This window comes from Carcharhinus amblyrhynchos, chromosome 25 (genome assembly GCF_965287045.1).
Source record: "Carcharhinus amblyrhynchos chromosome 25, sCarAmb.v2.hapA, whole genome shotgun sequence".
Lineage (NCBI taxonomy): Eukaryota > Metazoa > Chordata > Chondrichthyes > Carcharhiniformes > Carcharhinidae > Carcharhinus > Carcharhinus amblyrhynchos.
Window position 1 is genome coordinate 15,496,342 of NC_137348.1, and position 13,483 is coordinate 15,509,824.

The window sequence follows — 13,483 nt, forward strand, 5'->3', positions numbered from 1 at the left end:
GTGATCATGGCTCAGAAGATCAAGATGATTAAGTTTGGGTGAAATAAGAAGCAGCAAAGGAAACAAGTCACTGGTGGAATAGGTTTACCAGGCCCCCTAACTGTAGTTGTGGAGCAGTGTATAAATCAATAAATAACATAACAAGAAATGCACTGCACTGAGCCTCAGTGATTTTAAATTTCATATAGATTGAACAAATTGAATTGACAAAGGTAGCCTTGATAATTTCATCAGATATATTTGGGATCGTTTCTTAGAACAATACTTAAGTATATAATTTACAAAATTCCACAGGGAATAAAAGTTATAATTTGCCATCCAACTATTGAAATTAGTGAAATTACTTTAATGTAAGTGAAATTCAGATGGGCATAAAAAAGGTGGGACTTTAAAAGATTCCTAAAACTAATTATCTAATAAACGGATAAAGCTGTTGGGCATGGACCAAGATGTTCAGTTCAATGGCAGATATGATCATATGCCTAATTTTTCACCTCGACACTGTCAAGAAAGTACTTTTGATATCATAATGTAAATGCAGTAGCACATAGATTCATTCCAAATAGGTGATGTCGGGATAAGAATGGATGCTTCGAGAAGTATTGAAATGTTTTAATTGTGAGAAAGAAGGCTATAAAGGGTCATAAAAATAAACAGAGCTTTCATGTCATTTTAAAGAAGACATGGCTCTGCTTTCTAATTAAATGATTAAGGATCCAACTTGTTATTTCCATCTAAGTCATTAGTTAGGAATATATGCAAATATCCCTGAGGTGAGAGATTGAACCTCAGAGTGTGGAGATTGTGTCTACATTTGGTCAACATGAAAAAGCCCACTTATAGGATTGAATAACTCTCTATATATTCTGTATATACAGAAAGCATCAAGATAAATTTGTTGTATTCTGTACAATAAGTGTTCTTAATTTTGTCACAGAAATTCATTAATACTCTCCAAATTCCAATTCCAGTTCTCTTCCTGCATCTACTGATGCACTAAAGCAGTCTGTTTCCATAGCTAGTTATTCCTGGAATAGATCGCTAGTGTGAAGCCAGTACTCTCCAGAGTATCATTGAAATTGATGCAACACAAGGAGATAACTGGTTAAGTAAAGATTCACTGGCTTTTTGGGCCACAAATGGATACTTCTGCTGCTAGAAACCATGACCTGTGTTACAGATGGAGTGTGGCAGGGATGGGAGGATAGTTTAAACTGCCCTGATTTTCCCACCTGTTCACTATAAACAAAGATACTTTTCATTCTACTTTCTCCCTTTATAAGTGGTGATGTATTTTCCCCAACCCTTAAAGTTGAAGCGTTCCAATTCTCTAAGGTTAACTTGCTTGGCAAACTTGAGACGAGATAAAATAAAAAGGGTCGGTTTATTTTTAAACACGCAGGTGAAAGGGGTTTTGCAATGTCCATCCCTTTTGCACTTCCATAATAAATGGGATAAGGAGAAAGAAAGAGGTTTCAAGGCATGACCCATGATACAACACAAGTATAGGTTTACATGAATCCGGAATCTAAAGGAATGGCCCTACAGAAGGGAAGTTGGCAGATTGTAGGGTGATCGCCTTTCTAGAACCTTTCCACAATGGGAGAAGGCACATGGAATGAGTTAGTCTTGGAAACATGAATTCAATGTTTCCAGTAGTTTACAGTTCTGAAAAGGACCAGGATTCTTTCAGCTGCTGCCTGCTTGATGTAGACGGCACAGGCTGTTTGCCTGGAGTCCTGTTCTCATTGGAGGTCAGATAGTAACTGACTGTAAGGTTCAAAGATTGGAGGAGTTCAGATATCCAAAGCCTTGGTCATATGATCTTGATTTTGGGTTGTTAAACAAGGCCCACCTGTTGAAATCATTGTGTTAGGACAGTCAACACTAAGGCCATTACTGTCATTATTAGAGATTAAGACTTGCAAACAGCTGTCTGCTGGGCTATCGTATTAGCTTGGCTGGAATGTTTTTATGATGCAAAGAGTGTTATTTTCCAGACGTTTGAGGCATTAACCTTTGTTCATTTTTGAAATAATTCTGAAACTTCCAGAAGTCAGCGTGTGACGACTGGAGCCATTTTGTCACTCAGTAACTGTCCAGTTTGAAAAGCTTAAAAAATGACTTATAACGTAGTCCTGCTAACAAAGATGTAGATATTATCATTCATGTCTCAACCATATAACCTGTTATGAATATTTTTTGTTGTACACACATACAAAACAAAATTCAAATTACAAACATGCCATAGCAGGAAATAAAATGCTATTTCATTTATCAAAATCTCATGTCCCACAAACACTTCGTTACTTTCACTTTAAAGCTTTGGATCAAAGTTGAAATAGAGTTTTAGTGCTCCAATTGCAACCAGAAAAATTGCATTTTATCAGCATGGTTACCTTTCATTTGTGAAACTCTCGCGTCTGAGTAAAGCCTAGCCTCTGTAAACAGCTAATGAATGCAACCTGCATTCACTGAAAGTATACTAAGATTATATTTTTACTTATTTCATTCAATACAAAGAGCTGAAATATGACAGAACATTTTTATTAGAAATCTTTAACTCAAAATTAATCGTAATAAACGGTTTCCTGAATTCCACTAACTTCTTGTTATACTCAGAAGATGGCAAGCTTTAATATGACGAATCCCAGAAATTAATACTAGTAAGGTTTTACTGTACTGCTATAATTGAACCTTTTAAATTGGATTTAGGAATTATTCATGAGTTCAAGAAAGTGGTCATACTTTATAAATGCAGCATTACAAAAATAACTTCTTGGTTTTGGCATGACTATAGGCCTGAAAGTCAATCACTTCTCTACCTCTTTGCACATTCAACTTGTGGAACATGAGGTGGAGAAAGAACTGAAGCCCCTCTCTCCCCCTCCCCTTCTCCCCCCACCCCCTCTTCCCCCCTCCCGCCACCCCGTCTCCCCCCTCCTGCCAACCCCTCTCCCCCCCACCCCCCTACCAATGTCTCTCTCCAACAATCCTTTCACCATGGGCTGAATTTACCCTCCAGGGGTTGGGAAATAGGAGTCAGGAGTATCTCCAGCTTCCAAGCTACTGCCTGGGAGGAAACAATCACTCCTTCGAATTTTCATGGAGACACCCTACTATAATGGATTTCAAGATGGGGCAGTACAAGAGGAGGGGGGATAGAAAGTAAATTTCACCCCCCCTCCTTCTTTCTGTGCATTTTTCTAATTATTGAAGAATGTTATGCACATTGTCAACGTATTTTGATTAATGAAAGTCAGCAAATCACGAAAAGTACCAGAAATAAAACAGTAGATCAGTCGACATACACACCTGGAATACCATACTGTGACTTTTCCCTTCACAGATACTGACTGATCTGCTGCATATGTCTATCATTTTCTATTTGATCCAAATTTCACCCACTTGCAGTCTTCATTTTTGTTTTCTAGATAACTTTTCTTTGTGGTGGACTTGATTTCCGTATTCCTGACTGTTGTATGATAAATGCTGGTAGTAAAATTAACTACCCACACACAAATGAAGGGGAAATACTTCATATTTACATATAATCTGCCACTGCAGTAAACAGTTGATTACACGATTCATCAAGCTAGCTACCAATAGACCATTGAAAAGCATCTTATCAATCATATTTCACTTATTCCTCAGCTATTGATTGTAGCTCATGGGTGATATTGAATGGGACCATTTACTGCCAAAAATAACTTACTCAGTGTTTTGATTGCAAGATAATCAAAATACATTGATCAGCGTGCAATTTGTGGTACTTTATAACATTGAAACGTGAAGAGTTCTTTTAATGAAAAGAATATAAATGGAGTACATTTGCGTTCACAATATTTTCAATGAATATTAAGGTTTTGTGCAATTCAGCTGTACTTAGCAATTACTCAGTTTATTAAAACATAATTCTGATTAATATTATCTGTAATAAAGATTGTTTCATGTTTTATGAGTTACACCATTGCAATATACGTGTAAATTACCAGTCATTGATGAAAATACTGCTGTTACAATCTTCTGTCTGAACAAGACTATCTGCAGAGTTTGATGTTTTGGTTTAGTCTCTTTATGCTACAGTAAAAGGTTGATCTTTCAGTCTAAAAACTAGGCTTAAATTGTCAACAGGTACAGTCATCAAATCAGTTATTGAAATGAAAGTCCACATATTGTCAACTCTACATTCTTCGCTAAGAGGTTATTCTGTATTTTTCAAGAGGAGCTGCGATTATGTCCAATTATTTTTTACTTAATGCATCCCAATATCTTTGCTAATTCACCCCGAATATAAAAACAAATTTGGCCTGGATTTCTGCATTACATCAAATCTATCTCACTTGGTTATTTCAATTGAGTTGTGCTGTATTAGGTGGGACAGTGGTTAGTACCGCTGCCTCTCAGTGCAGGGATCCCGGGTTCAATTCCCGACCAGGGTGACTGTGTGGAGTTTGCACATTCTCTCCATTTCTATGTGGGTTTCCTCCGGGTGTTCCGGTTTCCTCCCAGAGTCTGAAAGACATGTTGATTAGGTGTATTGGCCATGCTAAATTCTCCCTCGGTGTACCCAAACAGATGTCATGTACCCGAACAGATGTCAGAGTGTGGCGACTTGGGAATTTTCACAGTAACTTCATTGCAGTGTTAATGCAAACCTACTTGTGAACTAATAAATAAAATTTAAAAAAAACTTTATTTTGGAATTGACTCACTCATGATATGAAGGAATGGTTATTTTAACGATTTTCTAGTTTACATCAAAATTGGCACAAGAAAGGAGAACTCCATGTAAAAGGAATGTAATTAACATTTTCCTGTAGGAAAGTGACATGATAGTCTTAATATTAGCATTACAAACACTGTTTGAATAAAATACATCTTTCCCCCATGGAATATGACCCAAGAAGTCAGAGAAATTATGTTTCACACTCTTGGAAAATTCAAAATCCATTTTGTACAGAACTTGCGTAGTATCAAATAGTAAGAAATTGGTCAAAATATTTCAAACAAGCTCCTGCAGACGGTGAAAATCCAAAATATCTGCATTAAATGCTGAGTGGAGTATTCTGGTGAAGGATGATCAACTTGCCACGTTAACTCTGTTTCACTCTCCACAGATACGTCAGACCTGTTGAGAATTTCCAGCATTTTCAGTTTTTATTCAATGATTGTAACTTAAAAATGGAATTTATACTTTTTTTTTTCCACTTTGGAATTCGTTGAATCATTCATCCCGGACTCTTACCCAAGAGGATAGGTGAAAGAAAGAGAAATATCTCCATGGCCTTGAGCAGTGATTTTCTGTAGACAATTGATGGAGGCTACAGAAATGCAAACAACAGTGATGGTGTGCTTAACAGTCCTGAAAACACTTAGGATGAACAAGTACAACGTAGTGGGAGCGATTCTCCCAAAACATTCTAAGTGTTGAATTCGCTTGAAAAGTGAAGTAAATCACCCTGGCTTTTTTCAGCGAGAGTTTAAAAAGGAATCTCTCAGACTGTGCACTGCAGTATGAATCCTATTAAAAATCAGTGTGTGGGGCGTATTCCCAAAGGAGAGGGTGGCAGTGTAGTGCTGAGCGGGCCACTGCGCATGGGGCACTTTGTCAGTACCGAGATTGGCGTATGTGCAGTGGCCTGCACTGCTGACCTCCTAATTGTCAGCTTGATCACTGGCCAATGTCCCCCTCCCCCTGCCACCACCGGACAGTTCCAACCCCAGCAGTCTGGTCCCACTCTGATGGCCAGCTGGCCTCCCTCCTTTCCCACTGATCCCTATGCAGAGTGGCAGTGCGACCCCCTACCAGTAGGCCCATTGGGCAGTGCCTAGGAGGCACCCCCTGCTGCCCAACCCTCTGAGGGGTTCTGATTGCCCCACCCCCCGCTTCACTCCAGTGAGGTCAGGCCAGCAGCTCCCCAGAAGTGGGGAACTACAATAAACCCCGCTGGAGTCAAGTAGTCCTAGTGGGGTGGGAGAGGTGAGTGGGCCCGGAGATTTTAGTCCTAGGCCCACTAATCACATTCAAATAACATTTGAATTAATCCCTGAAATGATTCCTGCTGAAACCTCCCAGCCTGCTGTGCTAACTTCTTAACACAGCAGAATGGGAGAATTGCCCCTGGTATCTTAAATAGCTTCTCACTTTGCCACAAAATGTAATAGACGTGGTTGGGAATGGTACTTGGAACAAATGTTTGGGTCAGTTATGATATCTCCCACTTCCACTGCAGGTGTTTATAATGTGGCCTTCTGGTACCTTTGCTGCTAATAAAAATGTATTTTTAATGTATCAATTACAGTACTGCAGGAACAAATGTGCATGCAGTATATTTTAGTGTCAAACAATGGAGCCCACTTACAGATCGATTCTTGTTCAAGATCATTTACTTTTCAATGCATTTGCATGATCACCTACATTCACTGCAATGTTAAATAGAATTGTAGAAACATACACCGCAATATCAAACTTCAGCTAATCTTTTAAGTTCAACCATAATTGTAAAAAGTAAAGTTTATTTGTTAGCCACAAGTAAGGCTCACATTAACACTGCACTGAAGTTACAGTGAAATTCCTCTAGTCGCCATACTACGATGTCTGTTCGATCAATGAACCCAACCAGCACATCTTTCATACTGTGGGAGAAAACCAGAGCACCCAGAGGAAACCCATGCAGATATGGGAGAATGTGCAAACGCCATACGGACAATGACCCAGCTGGGAATTGAACCTGAGTCCCTGGTGCTGTGAGGCAGCGGTGCTAACCACTGTGCCGCCCCAGATTTAAGGTGTACTCACCTTTCAGCTCTGACAAAAGGCTACCCAGACTCAATTTTGGCTTATTCTCTTCCTACAGATACTATCAGACCTGCTGAGATTTTTCAGCATTTTGTTTTTTAGTGTTGACAAACTGCAGTATGGTTCTGTTAACCAATGACTATGGCAAACCACCAAGAAACATTTTTTCATGTTGTGCATGAGAGCAATGGGCACATGCAGCACATCACAGCTGATTCTCCTGAATTTGAACACTGTTGGAGGTAAGGATTTTACGCTAATCAAGATGGAGTTGTTAAAACTAGAAAGCAGATTATTTGTTCACTTTGCATCCTGACTTGGAAGTCACGAAAAGCCCAGGCAGCTGCCGAGTGAAGTTGTCTCTACTTCATCTCAACAATATGTTATTTCCCAACTTCCTAGTCACCCCATGCTGGACCAGCGTCACATTTCCATTTCCTACAGTCTCATCGCTGAAATGAGACAACCAAGTCAGTGCAGTGTTTAAATTGGGTCACTGTCATTACAAGTTTTCAGCACTTCACATTCTTACCTGCTTTATTTAGTGGAGTTGCTACGACTTGATTTTTCCTATGCTTCCTGCTATGAACTTAACATTGTGTTTTGCCTCAAGGTTGTATTTTTGCTCACCTCTTCCCCCTTTTAGTACAAGCTGCAGCAAGAAACTAGTGTCTAGGCACCTAGGCAGCTCAAACAGGTTTTGTTTTGTCAGAGTTGGCAAAAATGCTGGGGGTTTCCTCTTTGGGACTAAGTTTATAAAGTTGCACTGTAATTCTTAGTCATGAGTGTGAATCTGCAACTCAAAACTGCCATGGTACGCACTGACTTGGTTGTTTCATTTCAGCGATGAGACTGGTGCAGCATGGAGTGGTTAGGAAGTTGGGGTATGACATATTGTTGAGATGAAGTTGAGACAACTTCACTCGGCAGCTGGCTGGGCTTTTCATGCCCTTCCAAGGCAGGATGCAAAGTGAACAAATAATCTACTTTCTAGTTTTAACAACTCCATCTTGATTAGCATAAAATCCTTAATTCCAACAGTGTTCAAATTAAGAAGAGAATCAGCTGTCATGTGCTGCATGTGTCCATTGCTCTCATGTGCAACATGAAAAACATGTTTCTTGGTGGTTTGCCTTGGCACTTCTCATTTATTTTTATTCTTTTTTGCATATTCATTTTCTGCCTGTTGCCCACACAGGAAAAATGTTTTTTTTAAACCAGTTACGTTTTCCATAATTTCAAATTCATATAGAGAGGAAAATTGGATTTTAATGTCTTATTGCCAACAGAGTATACACAAAGTAGTGCAGGGTAACATGGTGACAGATCAGATATGTGCTTAGTAGGAGTCCTCAATCTGAACAAGTCTGTCTTCAGAGGCTAAGAGCTTATCGCCAGAACAAGATGGAAAAGCACATCCTGGCAGTGTTTATAGTTAGAGCATCACTGAAGAGATGCTCGGAGCAAATTTCTAGCTCGTAGTCAGGGATAGTGAATGGAATAGAGTATTAGATAAAAAGAGATTAAAAACAACATTGGTGTATTGTCCATGCCAGAAACCCTTTATCTTAGTTAAAAAAAAGTTAATATTTACTGGGTTAACTATGGCGTCTAGTGCAGAATGTTTTATTATAATACAACAAATCTTGGGAAAGTTATCAAGAACCTGGATAAAATCTATATTCTCTTGTAATGCAAGAGTTGATCTTAAGAAGGTTCCATTGTAACAATAAAAACAGCCATGAAATCTGTATCTCTACGTTTGCTCTGCTTGATCTTTCTTTGTGTAAGATTCCAACACAAAGCTGAGCTTTATCACACTTTTTTAGGCCCCCTCACCTGCGAATGCCTTGTCCTCTGTGGACCGCACTGCAGCATGGCTGATGAATATGAACATGCAGTTCATAGACGATGAAACAGTGGACCCAGGCTCTAAACGCAGGGATGATGTCAGACCTAAAGAGGAACTTAGCCAGATAGAAAAGGTAAAGACAATTACCAGACAGCTTTAAAGGTATTTTTTTTTCTGTTACACAACCTGACTGTTTTTCTTTCTTGCATATTAAATTGGACATATATATGATAATTTCAGGTTTTTAATCTTTTGGATTATGAAACATATGTTCTGGTTTATGGAAAGGAAGTGTGATCATTTAAAATAATGTAATGTTGCTGTGTCCTATTAGAAAAAATGAATAAAACTGTAGAACAAAACACTAAAAACACAATTAATCATTTCAGAAATGGCTGTTTAAAATTCTAATCTGTTTAATGATAACGTGTATGGTTCTTCTCATGTATTTTACAAGCTGTGGTGAATGGGGAATTGGGTTGTAATATGACATTACATATTTTCATTAATAGATGATAAAGAAAGGCTGTTGCTTTTGCTAGCTTAAAGGGGAAGTTAAGTTTACACAAGTATCATCAGATTGGCATCAGTTTGAAAACAATTTTTTGGGTTTCCTTTCATTTTAGCCAATCTGTCTGGATAGGCTGAATCTAGCAGATGAATTGCCTTCAGCATATGAATTCCATTGAAAGGAGTCTTCCTGTTCAGGTTTAAGAATATGGATTTGCTCGAGTTATGGGGGGGAGGGGAAGAGACATCTTCAGATGAATCTATTTGAGAACAACATGGGAGACCCTGGACGGGCTTATCCTGATTGTTGTCATAGGAACAAGAACAGGCTATTAAACCTCTGCAGCTTATTCCATAGTTCATTTATATCATGGCTGATCTGTCCATTCTATTTACTTCCCTATGATTTAAAATAGATAATCTCACACTTGCCTGCATTGAACTTCATCTGGCAGAGTTTTACAAAATCGCTTATTTCATCTGTATCCCTTTCTGTTCTGCTTTCATCTATACAATTATATGTGGCTTCCTAACTTAATGTTATCTGCAAATTTGGAGACAAGGAGTCTCCAAAGGATATAAATCGGTTCAGTGAGTGGGCAAAAATTTGACAGATGGCGTAGGATGTGTAAAAATGTGAATTTGTCCACTTTGGCAGGAAGATTAGAAAAGCAGCATGTTGTCTAAATAGAGAGCAACTGCAGAAAGCTGTGGTACAGAAGGACCTGAATGCCCTATGAATTAGAAAAACTTTGCACGGAGCTACATAAAGTAACAGGAAGGCAAATAGAATGCTATCCTTTATTGATCTATGAGTAAAGAAGTCTTGCTACAACTGTACAGAGCATTGGTGAGACTACACCTATATTACTGTGTGCTGCTTGGTCTCCTTATTTGAGGGATAATGCTTTTGTCCATGTCATTAATGTATATTGGCAAAGTCCCAAAACCGATCATTTAAAAAACCCCAGGGGCAGAAATAGGCCATTCAACCCATCAAGCTATTTTTGCCAATCAGGAACATCATGGCTGATCTGATAGTGGCCTTAAGTCCACTTTCTTCCCTTTGACTTAGTAAGATAGAGGGTAATAGGTAGGGACATGTTTGGTGCAACTTGTGGGCCAAAGGCCTGTTTGTGCTGTAGTTTTTCTATGTCCTATGTTCCCATCCCCATAATCCTCGTTTAACTCAGCCTGGACTCTATTCAATGACCCAATCTTTATGTCTCCATGAAAGCAAATTCCCAAGCCAAAGGATCCCCTCCTGTCTTAAATGGGCCACTTCTTACTTTTAATGTGTCCATCTAGTTATTGATTCCCCCCACGAGGGGAAACATCCTCTCACGATCAACCCATTAGACCCCTCAGAATCTTATATTTCAATAAGATTCAATCGCATTCTTCTAAAATCTGAGTGTAGGCCCAATCGGCTCAAACTTCCCTCATAAGATAACTACTTCACCCCAGGAATCAATCTATTGCACCTTCTCTGAACTGTTCCCAATGAAAGTAAGGAAAATAAAACCACTACAGGTGCAGTCTCACCAATGTCCTGTACAGTTGTAGCAAGATTGGTTTTATATTTCATCACTCTTTAATAACAGGCAACATTCCATTTGTTTTCCTAATTTATTGCTGTACCTGCATGCTGAGTTTTCATGATTCATGTGTAAGGATATTCAGATTCCTTTGAACCACAGCATTCTGCAGTCTCTCTCCATTTAGATAATCTTTTCTATTCTTCCTGCCAAGATGGACAAGTTCACATTTTCACATATTATACTCTGCCTGCCAAATTTTTGCCCACTCCCTTAAACAACTTCTATCCTTTTGCAGACCTTTTGTATATTTGTCACAAATTGCTCTCTCAAATAGCATTGTATCACAGCAAATTTGTCTTCAATGCATTTACTCCCTTCATCACATCATTAATGTAGATTGTTAATAGTTGAAGGTCCAATACTGGCACAGGTGGCATTCCACTAGTTACAGTTTGCCAGTTTGGAAATGACCCATTTATCCTGACTCTGTTTCCTGTCAGGTAGCCAGTTCTCTATGTGTGGTAATATATCACTGCCAACACCATGAGTCTTATGCAGTAATATTTTATGTGGCACCTTTTAGATTACCTTTTAGAAATCCAAAGTACTGCATCTGCAGAAACTAGATGAAAGTGCAAGTTGTAAGGAGATGCAAAATCCACCTTCAGGGGATCTGGAGAGGCTAAGTGAGTGAGGGGCCAAATTTTGGCAGATGGAACACAAATATGGAGAAATGTGAGGTTATCCATGTCAGTAGGAAAAACAGAAATACTGAGTATTTCTTAAATAGTGAGAGGCTGAGAAATGTTGAACTGTCTTTATTCAGAAGTCACGGCAGGTATAGCCAGCAGTTAAGAAGGCAAATGGTGTGCTGGCCTTTATTATAAGAGGATTTGGATACCGGTGTAAAGAAGTCTTAATGCAGTTACATAGAGCCTTGGTGAGACCACACCTGGAGGAGTGTGTGCAGTTTTGGTCTTATTACCTAAGGAAAGATATACTTTGCATAAACAGCATGCATCAAAGGTTCACTAAATTAATACCAAGATGAAGAGATTGTCCTTTGAGGCAAGATTAAATAATCTGGGCCATTATTCTCTGGAGTTTAAAAGTGACTTTCTTCAAACATACAAAATTTTTACAGGCCACAACAGGGTAGAAGCAGGAAGGATGTTTCCCCTGGATAGGCAGGTCTAGAATCAGGGGACACAGTCATAGAATAAGGGACAGGCCTTGTAGGACTATGAGGAGCAAGAATTTCTTCTCTCAAGAGGATGGTGAACCTTGAAAATTCTCTGGTCCAGAGGGCTGTGGAGGCTCAGTCATTGAGCATGTTCAAGACTAAGATCAATACATTTCTTCTACATATTTGAAAACATGAGGAAATACTGCATGACAATGACATTGAAATAAAAAATCAGCCATGATCTAATTGAATGGCAGGGCGCGCTCAAAGGGCTGAATGGCCTACTCCTGCTCCTATTCCTAATGTTCTTATGTAGTAGTTTCCTTCTATTGATCCTGCTTCTTACATCTTTAAAGAACTCTATTAATAGTGTTGTCAAAATTTATTTCCCTTTCACCAAACTATGTTGACTCTGCGCATTCGTATCATGATTTTCTAAATGACCTGCAATACATCCTTAATAATGGATTCTAGCATTTTTCCAATGATAAATATAAGACTAACTGGCCTGTAGTTTCTTGATTTCCTACTCCTTCCTGTCTTGAATATTTGTGTTACATTTGCAGTTTTCCAATCTGTTTGGAATTTTGGAAGATTACAATCAATATATCCCCCTGCTCTGCAACCACAATATCCTGAGATGTAGGCCCTCAAGGCCATGGGGGTTGTGTCAACCTTTAATTCCATTAGTTTTCCCAATACTGGTTCACTCATGATTGTAATTATTTTTACGTTCCTGTTGTTTTTGCCCCAGTTTTTCCTGTTCAAAGTCTCTGCCATTTCCTTACTTCCCATTATCAATCCCCCAATCTCATCCTCTTAGTAACCAATACTCACTTTAGCTACTTTTTTCCTTTCTGTATACCTGAAGTTTTTTTAAACTGTTTGTTTTTATATTTCTTGTTTCCCCTCATACTCCAGTTTCTCACTTTTTCTTTTAGTCATCCTCCGCTGGTTTCTAAAATTCTATCAGTCATCTGGGCTACCACGAAGCTTGGGAACATTGTACTTTTTTTTCAATTTGATACCATCCACAGCTTTGTTAGTTAACCACAGATGATGCATCCTTCGTGTCGAGTCTTTGTTCTCAGTGGAATATATCTTTGTTAAGCGTTATGAAATATCTCCTTAAATATCTGCCATTGCTATATACAATCTTACCTTTTAACCTATTTTCTCATTCCACTTTAGCTAAGTCTTGATATCCTTATAATTTGTTTCATTTAAGTTTAAGACACTGGTTTCAGATCCACATTGCTCACTCTCAAACTGAAATGAAACTCTTCCACGTTATGATCGCTCCTACAAAGAGGATCCTTTGCTACATGGTCACTAATCCCTGTCTCATTAAACAGTAGCAGATCTAAAATAGTTATGACTGACTAACCTGTAATTTACTACCTGGGTAGAAACCATCAGGGCCTGGAGAACTGACTATTTCAACATATTGACTTCATTACCAATTCTAAACATAGTAACTTGTGAGATTCTGAGTGTTGAATTTGTGGGGATGCGCTGGGGAATTCCTCTTAGACTAGACAGGTAAGGGTTCTGACACCCTCCCCCCATCCCGACTTCTGGCACTCCTTCTT

The 13,483-nt window shown here is 38.8% G+C and overlaps 1 protein-coding gene across 8 annotated transcripts in view; it reads left to right on the plus strand.

Moving 5' to 3' along the window:
* The window catches only part of LOC145358418 (disabled homolog 2-interacting protein-like), a 739,003-nt gene that overhangs the window by 711,462 nt on the left and 14,058 nt on the right, over positions 1–13,483 (plus strand). For 7 of the 8 annotated variants that reach the window (XM_080212472.1, XM_080212473.1, XM_080212476.1 and 4 more), the window contains one exon: positions 8,632–8,787. The exons of the other annotated variant lie outside the window; for it this stretch is intronic. In XM_080212472.1, coding sequence (XP_080068598.1) covers positions 8,632–8,787 — 156 coding nt within the window. The remainder of the gene's footprint in view (positions 1–8,631; positions 8,788–13,483) is intronic. 8 annotated transcript variants of the gene reach the window in all.